Here is an 18,529-nt window from a genome sequence, read left to right on the forward strand (position 1 = left end):
AGATAATTTATTTACATTACAGTAAAACAAAGGTCTGTTAAGAAACACCTGTACATTATTGTTACTGTAAGTAAGCATATTTATTTCTCTTCTCTGACATCGATTCGATGCCAACAGCCAAGTTTGTTTGCCAGAGTAGACTGCGAGAAGTCTCTTTGTTTTCCTAAGTTCCGTAGAACGAGCGCGATTAATGTAGCGAGCGGCCAAGCCGCGAGAAACGCGGGCGCGCAGAAGCAGAACACAACCAGGAGCCCTGACACAACCTCTTTCTGTCATATAGGTTTGACCATTGTACGTGGCCGCTTTATATTGAAAAGTACAAACGTGAGCTAATAGCTGACAGACGATGAGGTAGCAATAAGGCATTAAAAGCTCTAGCAAAGGTGACGGCCAGAAAAACGGCAAACTACAAAAATATGCACAATAATAATTACATGGGAGGAAGATGGGGTGAGTGTCACGTGATACTCATACGATGGTAATCTATTGTTGTAAAGATCTAAGGTTCAAACGAGGAAACGAGCTATTGTCTCACAATCAACTCACCCCTACCCCCCTATCGTAAGCTATTGGAAAATAAAATTGAAAGCTTCTTTTTGATTACAAATAAAATTCACTTTTCCGTGGAAAGTTGCTGTGATCAGACAATTTTGCCACGTTCTCGCACATTCGTCTGCTAGTAGGCAACGAAGTGATGTACTTTGAAAAATGACATATCACGAGAAACGTACGCTTTGGATTTAATGTATACTAAAGCCCATTAAACTTTAGAATAATGGTAATCTATCCTTTTTGCTCCATTGAACTTTCCTTACATTCCTTACGAGTAAATGTATTCATCAATTATTATGAATCTATTTGAATCAGACTTCCTCGGGAGTAATGCTAATGCGCGGGTGTTGTTTGTACTTTCTTTTATTCTAACTATAATTAAATATCTGTCATCGCAAGAAAGGATTCTGTAAATCTTGAAATAACGCATATGAAAAATTGTCTATATTAAAATAATGAGCAATTATTTTCCCCGCATAATACACCAATGAATGAATTAAGACATTCATTGCAGAGTTGATATGGATAATAGGTGATGTGAAGCGGCGTTGAGTGTTCGGTGTCTGCAAGTCGGTGCTTTTCTCGCTAAACATGATGTGATGAGCCAGTTAAAGCTAGTTGAGAAGAGTTAGTGATATGGAAGATAAAATTGAGGGCTTTTATTTGATTACAAATAAACTTCATTTTTCCGTCGAAAGTTGCTGTGATCAGACAATTTTGCCGCGTTCTCGCACATTCGTCTACTCTGCTAGTAGGCAAAGACGTGATGTACTTTGAAAAATGACATATCACGAGAAACGCACGTTTTCTTTTTAATGCAAACTAAAGCGCATTAAACGGTTAAAAACATGGTAAACTAGCCCTTTTTTTTTTTAAACTGAACTTTCCTTACCTTTCTAATGAATGAATGAATGTATTCATGGTATTATCAATCTATTCAAATTAGACATTCGTGCAGTCTTGCTATGGAGAGAACTTTCTTTTATGCTAACTATAATAAAAAATCGGTCATCGCAGGAAAAAATTCTGTGAATCTTGAAACAACCTATATGGAAAATTATCTACATTCTATGAGCAATTATTATCCCCGTTTTCCAGATATTTCGGCTTTAATCACGCCGATGCCAATGTGTTCTCATGAATGCATTATACACCGTGAATGAATTAAGACAATGTGCAGCGGCTTTGTTTCAGTGTTCGGTGTCTGCAAGTCGGTGCTTTTCTCGTTGAACATGATGTGATAAGCTAGGGAAGCTAGTTGAGAAGAATTAGCGATATGGAAGATAAAATTGAGAGCTTTTGTTTGATTACAAATAAACTTCATTTTTCCGTCGAAAGTTGCTGTGATCAGACAATTTTGCCGCGTTCTCGCACATTCGTCTACTCTGCTAGTAGGCAAAGACGTGATGTACTTTGAAAAATGACATATCACGAGAAACGCACGTTTTCTTTTTAATGCAAACTAAAGCGCATTAAACGGTTAAAAACATGGTAAACTAGCCTTTTTTTTTTTGAAACTGAACTTTCCTTACCTTTCTAATGAATGAATGAATGAATGTATTCATGGTATTATCAATCTATTCAAATTAGACATTCGTGCAGTCTTGCTATGGAGAGAACTTTCTTTTATGCTAACTATAATAAAAAATCGGTCATCGCAGGAAAAAATTCTGTGAATCTTGAAATAACCTATATGGAAAATTATCTACATTCTATGAGCAATTATTATCCCCGCTTTCCAGATATTTCGGCTTTAATCACGCCGATGCCAATGTGTTCTCATGAATGTATTATACACCGTGAATGAATTAAGACAATGTGCAGCGGCTTTGTTTGAGTGTTCGGTGTCTGCAAGTCGGTGCTTTTCTCGTTGAACATGATGTGATAAGCTAGGGAAGCTAGTTGAGAAGAATTAGCGATATGGAAGATAAAATTGAGAGCCTTTGTTTGATTACAAATAAACTTCATTTTTCCGTCGAAAGTTGCTGTGATCAGACAATTTTGCCGCGTTCTCGCACATTCGTCTACTCTGCTAGTAAGTAAAGAAGTGATGTGCTTTCAAAGAATATTATCACGAGAAACGCACGTTTTGGAGTCACTTGAATAAAATGAAATAAAATAAAATAAATAAAATAATTTCACAATCAACTCACCCATATCCCCCTCTCATAGTCTATATGGAAGATAAAATAGAAAGCTTTTATTCGATTACAAATAAAGTTCATTTTTCTGTGGAAACTTGCTGTGATCAAACAATTTTGCCGCGTTCTCGTACATTCGTCTGCTAGTAAGCAACGAAAAGATGTACTTTGAAAAATAACATATCACGAGAAACACGTTTTGGATTTAAAACTAAAGCCCATTTAAGTATAAAAGAATGGTAATCTAGCTTTATTTTTGTTTCACTGAACTTTCCTTGCCTTTGTTACCATTGAATTCAAAGGTTCATTTATGAATGTACCGGTGAAACCCGGTTTTATACGGACGCCAAGGGGATATGCGAAGGATCTTGTATTATCCGGGTTCCCGTATTACCGACTCTTAGAAAAAAACGTGACTTACATATGTTTTATCGATACAAAAACTAAGGCAGACATTTTACCGCACAAAAGCGTTGTTTAATTCCTTTACTGTAACTGTAACAAGTTCAAACTCAAGAAACGTTAATCTCATTTATCATAGTCTCGGGCTAAAACTACGACAACGGAATCGAAGTTCTGTAAGCATCAGCCTCTGTGCGGAGACTGATGCTGATAGCGGCAAGCAAAGGACGTGAACTGAGGAAGAAGGCTACAAGCAATGACTGCAGCAAAAGGCCAAGGAAGTGAAACTTTTGTGTAGGAATAGTAAGCAGAAAACTTTAACAAAGGACTACAGTACAAGTGTCAAACCCCGGCTGGAAGAAAGGCTGATCAAACAAGTTATCATTATTTGAAAAGGGTACCATGTCTACATTTAGCACGTGATTGTGACAATGGCCGCCGCCGTGAGGGGACAGAGGCGGCGTCTTCTGTAAGTACCCCATACAAAACCTTAGAAAAATTTTCTAAGGTTTTTATACGGATTATCTGGGAGCGCTGTCCTGCGGTAAAGGCGAGGCGTCATAATCTGTTTCTCTGTCACAGAAATGTCACAGAAATGTCCTTGTACTGAAAGTAAACCAGAGATGCACCGATATAAGACCCGACTTATTCCGGGCTTATACATGTCATCAATTTGTAATAAACGCGTCTCAGTTTTCCTCCAACACAATAAGGTCTTTATTATGACTCGGTTAATTTTGGTCAGCTCAGTTGCCGATACTTAATTCAGATGGCGGACTTTGTCGACCCAAATGAGCTAGAAAAGCCGAAGCGTAAGATATATACACGCAAATAACTATCCTGAAGAAAAACGGAAGCAGAACAAAGAATGGAGAAAAAGAAGACGCGAGAGAGAAAGGGCAAATTCGGTCGCCACCGCTACATGTACAGTGCAATTAAAAGAAGCAAACGATGGCGCACCAAGCAATCTCGGAGGTTTAAATAGAAAACAATCGGATTCTTCAAAGCAATGTTTCACTTTAAGCAATGCCAAGAAAACTCGTTAACGTTTTTCAGCGCCCGTTGCTACGAACGTGGAGACGCAAAGTACGCGAACGAAAGCTTATTCAAGAGGGGCTTTGATGCTTCAAAAGGCGCGAGGAGCCGACGCACTTCCTTTGGTCACGCAACCTCAAAGAGGACGATCGGATCATAAACAATTTAGTTGCAGCGTGAAGCCAATTGCAACGAAAGAATCAAAATGCGTTCTCAAAGAACTAAGCCCAGGCCATCTTGAGTACATTTCTGAACATGCCGTTGGCAGTGGAAGCTATGGACAATGTTTTCGCGCTCGCTATAGGGGCATCGAAGTGATAGTCAAGCAAATGACGCACCAAAAAACCGCAGTGGACCAAGAAAGGGCGAGGAAAAATTTAGTCCACGAAGCAAAAGTTATAATTGCATTGGGTGACCAGCCAAATCTGCCAATGATTTTAGGAGTGGTTACAAAAAGCTTACCATTATGTCTGGTAACGCAATTTCACGGTGTGAAGGAAGAAAGTGTCACTCTTCATCAAGCGGCTAACACAAAAATGCTTACTCCAGCACACTGCATTGACATATTTCTTAAAATATGTCTTGCTTTAGGACATGTTCACTTAAAAGGTTACCTCCATAATGACATAAAAGCGAACAATGTGGTTCTCGAACGAACATCAGTCTGGGAGAAATACAAGCCGGTTCTCATTGATTTTGGAAAGAGCACCCAGGCATCAGCGTCACAGCGATGTTACAGAAAACAAAATGCTCCTGAATGCCGTGGAAAGAGCTATTTGGCCCCGGAGGTTTTAAATGAACGACTGTACAGCGCCGCCAGTGATATTTATTCCTTAGGACGAATGCTTAAGGCTGTATCTTCCATGGTGGGTTTTTATCAGAGGGTCCGAGCACTGGTCAAGGAAGCGACCGAAGAAAACCCGGCACTGAGACCTAGTCTCGATCATTTCATGCAAAAGACTGCCGCGGTTAAATTCTGGATATGATCATTTCTCACTAATTTTCTTCCTATTCGCTAAGTGAATGAACGCCGTATTAGGCAAAAAGTTTTAGAGTTTTAACAAAAGTGAGAAATGGCATTGGACGCCAAAAAGTGCCGACTTATGCCACGGTGCTTCATATCTACCAACTGCTCGTATGGTTAAACCGTAGATGACTAGAACGAAAAGTAGCCATGCCGTTTGTAGTTTCCTGTCGCTTATGTAGAAAGAAGTTCAAGACTGGTGCTTCGCTAAGAAAGCACTTTGATTTGAGGCATCAGGAAAGCAGCATTGAAAAAGCAAAGTTTGAAGACGAAATTGGTGTCCCTTATGTTGAGCCTAAATCAGCCGCGCTTGGCGATGAAGATAAAGAAGACTACCTGCAATGGCTAGGCGTTCTGGTGGAACGATTGAATGCGTCATTGGTACCTGATCATCCAGGTAAATGCTCTATCCCGGAATATTTTACAACTCTGTAGCTGATGCTAACACTGCTTTTCATTTCTCGACAGCAAAATGGTGCCATATCGACTGCCATCAAGTACCGGAGAAGTACTTTGCCCACATGTTGAATCGCCTGGGCAGTCCGATGCTGGACAGTGTGCGCGACGTAAGCCACCGCCGTCAGCCGATTTTTAAGAGGAATGCGAGGCGTTTGTCGTACAAAATATTTGACGAGCAAACCTTCAAAGGATTGCTAGAGGAGTAGGATAGTTTGCAATTCAAGTCCGAGGTATTGTTCAGAAACCACGACGAAGTTCCCGACGTGTCAGATATGGAAGCAGAGAAGGCGTTGGCAATTGCTAAGGCAAGAGCAAGAAAACCGGCAGCGAGACCGACGAGTCGGTCGGTTTTCAATATTAACATGGGCGAAGGACGGTGCACAAGGGAAGTGGAACTTATTTGGTGGCCGAGTCTATACTCGTATTCACGGTACGGCAAACTTACCATACGATTTTTCATTCAAAAAACTTCATTATAGTATACGATCGCTGACAATCTAGCCGAGACTGTATTGAAAATTGTACTGACGCGCGCACAAGACATATTTGGTATTGTAATGGTTCTGTTTTCTCGATTTACAGAGATTTTTTGTTTGCTCATTCTTATCTTGTTCCTGGATATTTTAAGAATAGAACGAACAGTAAACAGTCAATTTTTCCTAAGTAACCTTATGAACCCACCCTCGCAACAAGTCAACAAATTAGACAAATGCTAGTCGATTTAAAAACGTTTCACATATTATTTGCAAATTTTATGATTGCAGCAATTACTTTAACGATAACTTCTCCATGGGCGAGTTTATTTTTGGTGGTGGGAAAATTGACCGGCGGACTACTGCATGACGCGTAGCTCTCTAGTTCACAGGCTACGCGAAGCGCGCGCAATATAAATTTCAGTGCAAGAAGATCGTTAGCCTGCGTAGCTGGCGGTAGTGTTCGCGAGCTGTGAGCTAAGAAGAAAATGAACTGAGAGGAGACGGGAAGGAGGCGCTAATATTTGTGCCCGCGCACTAAAACAACCGGCTACACAGGCTAATCATTTGTCAATGTTGAAGCATTCCAACACATGTACCTGATATACCTGAGGTCTACCAGAGTGGCCCTGCATTCTTTAATAGCTCCGCGATTTTGTAATTTGTTACCATTTATTAAACTCGTTCCTATTTTTAGATTTAAGAAAAAGTCGTTTTTCCCGATACAAATTCTTAAACAATAAAATTCCGAATATAAGTTCAAAGGACCTTTTAAGGGTTTATTTTCTGCAAGGGCTTATCATTGAAGGGAATTTTGCGTTTCAAAATTAGTTTGACTTCACAATAAAAACGGCTTGAAACAGCAAGCAAACAACTTAAAACTATCGGAAGGAGGTTGCGTCCTAGATTTGAGGGGGGAGTGGTGGGGCTTATTTTCGGAATTTTACGGTATTAGGACTATTGCGCACCTGTGTCCCAAATGTTACCGACAATAGACCTTATGCATATTTTCGTCAGACTTCATGTAGCTAACCAAGCAATTCCCAAAGCAGCAAAGTTGAAAAAAATACCCAAAAGGTTTGCAACGAATTTTGTACAAACGAGGTATGGAGGTGAAGTTTGAACTAGTGCTGTAATATGCATAAGGCCTAATATTGAGCAACCATTCTTGTTACAGTCTCACAATTGCGATATGCAGTTGTTGATGCTGAGCTACTAATCGTACAGCCAACACATTTAACAGTTCCAAAAACGTTTTGTTATGTCTATGCACATTTATTTCTGAATGATGGCAACTTTGAACCTTGTTGCTGCAATACAAGTTACTTGAATTCTGAGAGAATACTTACGATATACTATAGCCAATCTATGGACTCTCGCATTTCATAACAAATATTGTCAAGCAATGAAACTCATTAAAATTAAATAACTAGGAGATAATATGCTGTCTGACAAGTGAACTGGTGACAAGATTGAGCAAAATTGGTAATTAAATGAACATTTCTTATACGTTCACTTTTCAAACATCACCTTACAACTGTGACCTGATGGATGCGTTGAACTTTCAATGATTTCATATATGTCAATCAACAATGAGTAATTTATTGATACAGGAAATCGATAAAGGACAATTTGGTGCCTTTTAAATCACTGATATTCATTGACAATTACCCCTTTGTAACAATCTTTTTTTCTTTATCTGACCAACAGTCAAGCCATAATAAATTAATAAAGCTGGATTGATTTCAAATAATACAACATCTTTCTCATTCTTTAAATTGGTCAATATGTTGTTTGCCTCCTTCCTTAATCTCTACATCATTAGGTCTGATGACCTATCTCTAAAAGAAGGTGAGCTATCCTTCTTCGCAATGGAAGTGCCGCTGATTGATCATACCAATTGAGGATTTTGTTGTCAGACAACAGGTCTTTCACAGGAAACTGCAAAAAAAATATAGAATAATCATTGGTGAATCCAGTTTCATATTCACCATTCATATTCAAATGGTTGAACTGGAACTAGCTTGAAACCAAGGCTCATGTGGGGTAACTTTACAAATGCAAATAATTATTTTTAAAGATTCCCCCGCATGAGCCTCCATTGCAGGCTACTTCCAGTTGAATACCACACTCTATTCACAGGTAAAATTGCAAAAGAAAAACAACAGATAGAGGGTACATTTGAGAAAAGACTGTATTTGCTGGTTTTGGTAGAAATGATAAGGAGCAGACATTGTTAAGGAATAATTGCAGTGCTCACTTAATTACGAGGTGTATGGGTGGGGAAAAGTTTGTGATCTTAAGCCACATGTACATGCATGTGTAAATAGGTAATAACAGTTTGAAACTATTGACAACTGATACTCAAATGTAATGACATGTTAAAAATAAAATTGTTCTTATTAAATACTCTGAACAGCAATGAATTGCATGTAATTTCTGTGAAGACTCACCTTTTGATGCAAAAGGCTTCAATAAACAGCAAAACAAAGATTCCACAATCATATCCATTTTCTTGCTGTGGTACCTGTGGAAGCATAATAATTTCACAATATGCATGAGACAAAGAACAGACATTAGTGATGGGAATGGGTTAGAAATTCACAATCGATCATCGGAAAAAATCAGATTGTCCCAACCGATCGATCATTGATTATAATCAGATAAATTTGCTAAAAAGAACTCCATGCATTTTCCCCCTGTATACAAGTCAAAGTGGCTTGATGTTCCTGAAATAGTTACATAATATTCCCATAATTTTAGCCTTGCATTACATTCAGGATAATTTTGACTTTTTGAGTGCACAAAAAAAACACTTTAACGCACACCAGGATTAGTATTTTTGTTTCTTAAATGGACTATTCATTTTTCCACGATGATCGATTATGCTTTAATTGTAATCGATCATCAGATCGGTAAGAGTTTTCGATCAACTTTCGATTATAATTGATTATCGGTACACCACACACACACTTGCAAAAGACATAAAAATACCCCAGGCACGACTTTTCTTTTACATCACAATCATACACCCAGAAGAATTTGACTTGCTTTTCAGGAGTGAACAATTGGCTTGTGTGTCATTACATTACAATCAGGACCTTACAATTTCCCTTTAATTTTCAACACAGCATTCTCAACTTCTCAAAACAACTTTTTATATGCTGTGTTTAAATAAAGTTTATGAAGCTGATAATGTACGTGATTTCTCTAACAAAAATAGTCGCACACTTTTGAATAACTGCTTGGTATTAATTGGAGGTGCATACTTCAAGCAGCCCATTGGAGGGGTTTTGCCTACAAATGTATGAATACTAAGATTCACCTTTGGATAAAAAAGAGGCATGGACTTTAGACTAAACTCTGGTGCTGAACTTGTATCCGCTGTTCCTGTTCCTTTTTTGGCCTCCACTCACATCTTATGAAACTACAATAAAATGATAGTATTATTTATATAGTTATATATATTTTTTTGTTTAAGTAAAAACCGAAAAAAATATTAAAGTTTCCATTAACAGTTAACTTACCTTCGAATGAGCTCTACCTCCAGTTCTCTCGAAGATGGAGGGCTGTTAAACTTGTTAGAGCCATACACAATTGAGTCAATCATTATGATTGGTGCACTGGAATGATAATGCAGATCAGTATTCAGGTTTGATGCTCCATAAATACCAGTAAGTATTGAACATTACTACCATATAGCATGGAATTTTTGTCAGAGTTTTAATTTGCAGATTAGCAATTTATCATATGTTATGTGGCAAGACTTTGCGATTCGGGATGACTGGCACTGCCTGCTGGGAACGAATTATTTTGTAGTTTATGAATCAATGCAAAATTGGACTCCCCAAAAATTTCATGTACATGGTATATTTAGTCTATAATAGGGCATTTCTAGTCCATAATGGGGCATTTTTTTCACATACTTTGCTTCATGCTTTCAAGTTATAATTACTTGCCAGTTGTCAGATAGAAGGTTTGGTCATCATTAGCATTAAAATTTGAAGAATTCGGTAAGGACTTTGATCTACATGTAAGAATGCATAAAGCTTCGCCGACATTTTTTTGTTTTCAATCACAAGGGATGTTTAATTGTTTTTATTTTAACAATGGCTGTTACTAATAGACACTAAGGAAACATCTGCATATATCTTTGGAATTTTCTTCAAAATGACGTCCAAATTGAGGAAAAAAACATATGTTACTATGTTTTTTCCAATGAATTCTAGGCTATATGCAAAAAAGAGGCAAATCTGAGCAAAACAAAACAAAAAAAAAATCTCGACATTTTGACATAAGGCGTTTATGCCGCAAGTCGTTCAATTACATTGTTGAATTACCATCAGTCGATCTAAGCGTGATCACATCACAAAAAAACATGACAAGCGTTGCCATTAAATATTTGAACTTTGGCGCTCAAAGTACTGAGAAGTTTGAATCAAACCATGCTTGACTGTGGCTGATATGAATATTTTAGCGTTAAAACAAATATAACTTATTTCAAACAAATGCATGTTCCCCAAAGTAATTTCTGGTCAATAGTTATTGAGGCAGGCTGTCAAAACTTCAAATGTTTGATGAGACATGTCGTGTTTGATGCCAAATTAGGTCATGTTTTTTCATGACATTAAAAAATTGGTCATGCTTAGAAGCAACTGACAATCAAGTGATGTGTATACAACTTCACCTCAAGTCACTGTCCATCATCCCTTGTTCAACTAGGGAAGGCAGGTTGTAAACTAAAGCTAGGAACCAGTGTCCACTAAAAAAAATAGAGAAAAGGCTCTCAAGAATTTGACATCAAAATTACTTAAAGGAGAAGGTCATGACATAATGCAGCGTTTTCTTCTTTTCAACAAATATAAACTAAATACGAAGATAAGATTCTGACCAAAGTTTTGGCTTCCAATGTGCTTCCGATTCTTAAGAAATCAGCCCCTAAAGTTTCCCGAATTCGGACCACGAAGGCTGCCATTTTGAAGAAAATTTAGTGACATCATTCGGTTCAACTTGAAATAGCAGGAAGCTCAGACACAGCTGGTGGGCTTGTTGCATTGCTTTTCGGCGGTTCCTTTTTTTTTTCGACATTCAGTTATGAACTGAAAATGCTGTCGTCCTCAGTTCAGGACTATAAAACAGGTCAAAAACGATAAAGCATTAAAAGATGATGTTCCACTGCACATGGCTCGATATCAAGCTAGCTACGATCGAAATGCTTGCATATCACATTGCTGGGAGATAGACAAATCCAATGAAAAGCACAAATCTACGGCTCAAATTGAACCATCTGTTTCATTTTTAAAACCATTTACGGACGATCGCTAGCCAAGCGAAAAATAAATTTAGCCCTACAAAAAGGCCACAAGCTGTGTTCGAACATCCTGCCATTTCAAGTTGAACGGAATGACATCACGGATATGCAGCCAGGCCCCTAAATATTCTTCAAAATAGCGGCCTTTAGAGGTGGATTTTTTAGAATCAGCGGAGCATTGGAAGCTGAAATTTCGGTGAGTATGTTTACTTTATATTGGTGAAAGGAAAAAAGAGGAGCATTTAGGAATGACCTCCTTTAATAAACAAATAGTGAAACACAATGAATGCATAAAAAATGCAATTTATTTTAGCTACCTTTTTGTGTGTGCATCAAAAATTTTGAAAATTAATTGCAGTTAACCTACGAGATGTCTCCTCTGAGTCTGCCCACCATTTTGGTTAGACTTAACAAACTGTATGCTGGTTAATGTTTCTCATCGGTAATGGTGACCACATTGGCTTGAAACACGAAAAAACTACATTCAAATCTTAAGCAAAAGTGAAATACAATGTGCATTGTTTTAGTTCATGCATGACTTCTAAACACTTATACAAACCTCCTGCAGACTGGTACAAAGATAAATTTCTTGTTGAAAATGTTTATTCGTCTTGTAAACGTCGATGCTGCTTGATATCTCTCATTGTCACTGCAAGAGATGTAGTTGGGAAGGACTGAGGCAAATACAAAATTTGTTTACAAAATAATACACTCTATTAAACGGCCAACAAAAACTGAATTCAGTGGCTTCTTATTACTGAGCAGATAGTTACTTACGAAATGAAAGAATTCAAAATAAATGCAAGCTAAAATGTTGAGTGTAAATAAACACATTAACAGAATGTAATACGTGCACCTATAGATCTATTAATTTGGCAATAAGGAGCTGTCAAATATGTTATTCAATATGTAACTATTCAGTTTTGGTTCGCAGTTTAAACAACTCCGATATTTCAAATGACAGTCATACAATGGTCTGTATTCAGAAGTTTTGTTTCTCATGAACACAACCGACATGTTTGTCTCCTCGGAAATAATCAAAGTCTATTTTCTCTTAACTTACGTGTCTTCCTCAAGTGATAGAAGTAGTGAACGAATGCCTCTGGGGAGATCGAGTTTCCAGCCGGCTGTCGGAAAGGAGACGACTGCTCTGACGCAGGCTTATTTTCTCCTTACAATCCCCACCTTGAATACATTGAATACTTTCATTCTGTCTTTGTGGCCATTGATAACATGTCAGCAAAAAGGCTGGAATAATTCATGTTTTTACCAAGACACTGAAAAGTTAATGAGTGACCTTCCCGTTATTTGCATCTCGAGACTTTGTGCTACGTGACCAACGGAATTAAATATGCTATAAGCTAAACCAACTTTCAAAAGATATCATAAGGTGAGATTTCAAAAGAGTCGGTTCGTTTCCGTTTTGTTTTATTCCCTAAAATAATTATAAATTAAACGGGTGCGCGGATTTTAATCTAGTTGTAATACCTAGACTTGTTGATCAAATGCAAGTGTGTAAACATGAAATCAAAGCATAACAATTAATAGTATTCGTGTCGAATGCAAAATAAAGTTTTGTGATTTCAGTCAATCTGTATATTAGTAACATGTAACTTTGAAACAAAAAGACTAAATCATTTCGAAAGGAGAATTGATCAATTTTGTTAAAAAATGTATTTAGTTAGGACATGAAAGCACCCTGACGTGAAAATCATGGCGAGAATAAACACAGGAAAAGGTCCAACGCGACTTGCATTTACAAACTTAATCAAACTGACTCAGAGACTAGAAAGTTATCGACACAATCGACGAAAGGAACGCGCAAAATTAAACTGCGCAAATAAATGATTCCAAAAGAGGTGGGTGAGAGCAAGAAAGTGGGATTAACCCCTAGATTTTATTTTCCTTTGCTAACCGAGCGGCCGGAAAGTTGCCCTCTAAGTTACAGACAATAAAAGTAGCACAGAAATCTTCACGGAACTAGGAAGAGACAAGAAGGAAAAAAGACGGTGTGGAAGGAACTCCTCATCGAGGTGTATCCTCTACTGCACTCCAGATGTGCAAGAAGTTCCGCTTATTGTTGTTGATGTTATATTAAAACTGTGAATTCTACCAGGATAAATATTAGAACTTGTTGAGGTGCGGTTGAGTAGAGAAAAGCGAGTCGGAGTCGCAGGTTTTAACGGACGCTCGTTAGGAAGATTGGATGGTCAGTGATTCGAGGCTATGTTCCGTATCATATCTCAGTTCCCTGCAGGGGGCAACCATTTGGCAGACAAGAGGTAGAGTAGTTTTATTCAAACCTGCTTTATGATAAAGCAATCGCGTTAAATATGTTAAACTACCGCTGTATGATCCACCTAGGCGTGCAACGTTTTTATATATTGATGACGCTACAAATTTTTAATTTAATAGTGTAATAATTCACCTCCTGGTTTTCATTGTTTTCTATAATTTAAGGCGAGAAAGGGCTTTCTTCCTTGAATTTTGCTACGATCTGATAATCAACATGAACGGAAGAAGTTGTTTCCGCGATAAAACTTGAGTACACAATCCACTGATAAAACTGGGAGGCACTGAGGGAAGTAAAGATAAAATTAAAGACTGACTCGGAGTAAGGTGATTGGACAGGAGACCAAGCAAGAAAATCTTCCCGCATTGTAAACACAACCTTCTCAGTTGAAACCTTGAACTTAAGTAAGTACAGCCTACGTGTTATTAGTCATAACAGCCAAGCAATCCACAGGACTTTCAATCTTTGTTGAGCAGCTGAAAACCGTTCATTGGATTTCTCAAAATGCGTTTGCCTATCCAAGTTTATTTTGTTTTAGTTTTCCTCGTCCTGACCGTGAATGGCGCCAACAACTCCTCCAAATCTTGTGCCAAACCATACGACAAGATGATGGTTTGTAATCTGATGTGTAACCTGTTTCAGGATTCGGACGCAAACGACGCCATTAAAATGCTGCAAACTAAACTGGAAAATGTCATTGCAGTGGTCAACAAACCTTCACCTACTATGCCACCAGGTAAAATGATTTGCCTCCAGTGTTATTGTCGTCTTTCCTTTCGAAAGCTTCAAATCGCTACTGTTTTTTTACTAAGCGCAGTTCGAGAAGGTCGCGTGAGTGGAAAAATATCGCGTGCGACCACGCCTTAGTTCTCTTTCTCGTGTCTTTCGTCTCTCACGCATCAATCAACAGAGGGACAGATAAAATTCCAATGTATACATTCTGATATTTTCGAAAACTACATCTAACTGGATTTTTTCTTTTTTACAGCCGTTCCCGCCTCTTCATGCAAGCAACAGTATGAAAAACGCAGGTGGGTTTTGAGGTGTACTATGACACATTCCGCTAACTAAGCGAGACAAAGGAAAGGTTCGGATTTGAATATTTAACCCCATTTTTAAAATTCTGAGACTCCCCAACAATTAAAGAAAACAAAAAGCTGAAGATAACACTTCCTTACCACTTTAACTTTCACTGTTTCTCTTCCTATCCAGTTCCACCAAAAGCCAAGTGTATCCGATGATGCTTGGTTCCGAGAGGATTCCTGTTTACTGTCACATGGGCAACTTTGGATGCGGAGATGGAGGGTGGACGCTCGCCATGAAGATCGACGGCACAAAGGTATGCAGTCCTCTTCATTCTTTACAAACGCTGTACAAATATTTAACATATGACAGTTGACTAATTTTCCTTGTTTCTATTCCAGAAAACGTTCCATCACTATTCTTCTTTTTGGAGCAACAGAAATGCCTATAACCTTGCTGGAGGGAAGACTGGGTTCGACACACAACAGACCAAGCTGCCTACCTACTGGAACACACCCTTCTCTAAGATCTGCCTCGGTATGAAGATCGGTCAGCAGATCAAGTTCCTCGTCATCAATAAGCAGGCCAACTCAATGTACGCACTGATTGCTGACGGGAAATACCGTGCAACGTCAATGGGTCGTAACACGTGGAAAACGCTGATTGGTTCTCGGGCATCGTTGCAAGCGAACTGTAACAAAGAAGGCTTCAATGCTGCCTGTAGCGCTAAGGGCTCTACCAGGGCAAGAATCGGTATCCTTGCAAACGAGCAGAAAGATTGTGGAACGTGTGATTCCAGAATCGGCTTTGGTACTGGTGGATACAGTGATGATTCCAACACGTGTGGAAATAATGGACACGATGGCAAAACAAAGATCAAAGCCATGGAATACATCTTGGTTCAGTAGAGTGGAACTTACTCGTACATAAAATGTACAAAAACATCCACTTTTAAAATAAAGATGGAGATTTTTTTAACTTTTTCTGGCTGTCACTGAAGTTAATTGACTTATTAATTCAAGACTAACAGACAGACAGAAGGACAGACAGATTGATCGAATTAAAAAAGGATAAAAAGCTAGAGTTTACCTCCCTGAGATAGTTTCGTAGCAGTGAAGAATGAGTAATTTCCAACCGTCCAATATTGTAATTGAATTCCTTAGCAATAAACTGACAGCCTGGCTTTATTGACTGACTAGTTGAAAATAATGAAGAAGCGTTCTCGAGTCGAATAACTCGGAAAAAGAATTTTCCGAGGCCCCCAACGGGAATCGAACCCATGACCTTCCAGGTACCGGTTGGACGCTCTTATTATGACTGGCTAGTTATTTCTTTGAGTAATGGACAAACAGACACACCTACCAAAGACTGGCTTAGGAAACTAAAACCGATGGAATTTTTAAACGTGACAAGAACATATTAGATCATTTTAGAGTAAGAAGCGTAATGGACTTAAATCCGACGATCGATCTGGTACTTTTAGATACCTCCACGCACCATGTAAGACTTCCCCTTTGCCCTGTGTTAAAAATAGCAGCGACCATATATATGCCTGACAGAAGTTACCGTGCCTTGCAAAAAACGCTTTTACTGCTTTTGATATAAGTTTCGGTTCAGTTGGGTCAGCAAAGAAGATTCAACAAAGTATCTTATGCAGGAACAGACTAAACGCTGAATATTTTCTCTTGTTTTACGTTTAATTTTACTTCACATTTACAACAGTAATCGGAACCATACATCCGACATGTCAATCGACAACTGCAGACTGGATGGTGACATTTTAATCTTATTTACCTGGCACCGTTGACACAACCTCAATTAAAAGTAAACCGCAATTTAATTAATCACGGAATTCCGGTACTTCCAGTTCAGACCCACTTGCGTCTTGTCATGTAGAGGCAACTTGCGGTGGAAACAAGTAGCAAAGTGCTGGGAGACTCTGAATGCGACTAAATGAAGTTGAAATTTTAAACAGAACAACATAAATGCCTATAACCTTGCAGGAAGACTGGGTTCGACACACAACAGACCAAGCTGCCTACCTACTGGAACACGCCCTTAATCTCCAAGACCTGCCTCGGTATGAAGATCGAGGGGTGGAAACAAATGTTTGGACGTATCGACCGTTAGCCCTTCGTCAGACGAGGGGCAGACCGAATAGTTAACGCGCAAGACGTGCACTCGGGCGCGAATTTCTTTACGATGGCCAAATTATACCTTGTCATCTCTTTTAATAAAACCATCATTTGAAGGGGTGTGTGGAATAAGGCCGTAAGTGACTTTTGATGTAAGATCAAATTCTCCTTTTGTTCCACAAGTGAATACAAGCTTATTTGGAAAGAGAATCTAGCGACTGATCAGAAGTCACTTGGGGCTTTTTTCCAGGCACCCGTTCATTTGATATAAGGGTATGTCCTGCCTATTAGAGGATCATGATCTAATACTGTGGATAAAAGACTGAGAATTCAATCCGCTGCAAAATACCTGTATAGGTATACATGTCGTCAGATTTGAAAGCCTCAAGCTTATGCTTATGGATAGCTGAAAATCGCACAGTTGTCAGAACCAATGATAGGGAAAAAAATAATGTAAACATTTGCCTATACTTTGCCGGTAGTGGTGAGCCGTAACTGAGTTTAAATTTATTTATGAATTGTCCATACCACGTCGCGCATTATCTGCATACTTTAAGGCATGTTTAAAAGCCATGATAATGTCACTAAATGCAACATATATAGCCCTCCGACATCCATTTCAACTAACGAAAACTGGATTGTTCAGGATTAGGGTAAGGGTTTCAGAGTCCCAGTGGCACACCCCGACACAAAACGTTTCAGAGTTAGCCCCTCCTCGTCCCCCCAACCCCCACGGCCAATACACACAGAAAATTCCCGCAAAAAACTGTTTGGAGAATTCACAATAATTTTCTTCGATGCGTCGGACAATATCATGTAACAATATAATAGCAAAGCTTGGAAAAATCAATTGCGCACTAATTATAATAATGGTGGTCTGCGTTGTTTTTGTCTAGAATAATATGCGGGGAAAACGCATCAAGCAAGGCATGATCACTTAATTCACTTTTCTTCTCATTGGAAGAGAAAATGGCGGAAGTTTTGCTAACCAATCACAGAGCATAGTAAAGTAAAACGAGACACGATATTAATTTTAACACCAATCTCGTACCCAGAGTCCATAGGGTTTTTGGCCAGTGGTCGATTGCCAGAAGAGACTCTGGGGAACTGGAATTTTATTACTGCAGGATTTCTGCAGTAAAACAATGCAAGCCGTAACAGGGCAGCCAATCAAAAGATTTAAATAAAAATTCCAGTTCCCCAAAGTCTATCCCGGTGACCAACCGCTGGCCAAAAAACCTGAGGACTCTGAGTACGAGATTGTTTTAACACTAAAATGAAAACTGCTCTATGAAAGGTACTCATTAGAGGGGTTGGGATTTGCAAAGCTCTCAAGGCTGTGTTTTGGTGTTGGTCTCAATACACAGCAGTGCATTAGGACTGTAACAATTAGATCATTTTATTTTACATTACTTGACTAGAAACACAAATGGAAGAAAAAAAAAGTAAACATAGATGCAGGTTATATAACTAAAAAAATATGTTACATTGAAATCAGTGTGCAGCAGCTAATTAAGTTACAGAGCTTTTGAGTTGGCTGCTGCGTATTTGCACATAAAAGAAGCAAATATTGAACAATCATTTAATTAAACAAATAAAATAATAAGTAACTAGTGACAAAAACTAAAGGCAAGATACAAAATATATACAACTTAAATGGAATTAATACACACTAAATTAT

General features: G+C 38.5%; 4 protein-coding genes and 1 pseudogene across 7 annotated transcripts in view; 4 read left to right on the forward strand and 1 right to left on the reverse strand.

Annotated features, from left to right (window-relative positions):
* Positions 1-15,693, forward strand: part of LOC146467124 (putative skeletal organic matrix protein 5) — a 44,260-nt gene extending 28,567 nt beyond the window's left edge. The window contains exons 2-5 of one of the 3 annotated variants that reach the window (XM_085126012.1): positions 14,105-14,426; positions 14,679-14,721; positions 14,903-15,029; positions 15,115-15,693. In XM_085126012.1, the coding sequence (XP_084982138.1) occupies positions 14,195-14,426; positions 14,679-14,721; positions 14,903-15,029; positions 15,115-15,621 (909 nt within the window). In that variant the 5' untranslated portion in view covers positions 14,105-14,194 and the 3' untranslated portion in view covers positions 15,622-15,693. Of the gene's footprint in view, positions 1-13,768; positions 14,427-14,678; positions 14,722-14,902; positions 15,030-15,114 lie in introns of those variants that run through there. The other 2 variants (XM_085126015.1, XM_085126013.1) reach the window with 2 other exon arrangements.
* The window catches only part of LOC146467125 (putative skeletal organic matrix protein 5), an 89,177-nt gene that overhangs the window by 23,681 nt on the left and 46,967 nt on the right, over positions 1-18,529 (forward strand). The window lies entirely within an intron of this gene.
* Positions 1,212-7,897, forward strand: LOC146467129 (uncharacterized). Its single transcript, XM_085126051.1, has one exon. It carries the CDS (start codon positions 4,217-4,219, stop codon positions 5,114-5,116), a length of 900 nt encoding a protein of 299 aa, XP_084982177.1. The 5' UTR covers positions 1,212-4,216; the 3' UTR covers positions 5,117-7,897.
* LOC146467130 (uncharacterized) lies at positions 5,305-7,897 on the forward strand. The gene is made up of 2 exons (XM_085126052.1): positions 5,305-5,551; positions 5,623-7,897. The coding sequence occupies exons 1-2, from the start codon at positions 5,305-5,307 to the stop codon at positions 5,817-5,819; spliced, it is 444 nt and encodes a 147-aa protein (XP_084982178.1). The 3' UTR covers positions 5,820-7,897.
* LOC146467131 (uncharacterized) lies at positions 7,889-12,111 on the reverse strand (annotated as a pseudogene). Its single transcript, XR_014867762.1, has 6 exons — positions 11,957-12,111; positions 10,774-10,848; positions 9,614-9,709; positions 9,412-9,513; positions 8,540-8,613; positions 7,889-8,027 (listed from the first exon to the last, which is right to left on the reverse strand). The product of XR_014867762.1 is annotated as an uncharacterized LOC146467131 (transcript).

Source organism: Pavona decussata, unplaced genomic scaffold, assembly GCF_977016875.1.
Source record: "Pavona decussata unplaced genomic scaffold, jaPavDecu1.1 SCAFFOLD_137, whole genome shotgun sequence".
In the NCBI taxonomy this organism is placed as follows: domain Eukaryota; kingdom Metazoa; phylum Cnidaria; class Anthozoa; order Scleractinia; family Agariciidae; genus Pavona; species Pavona decussata.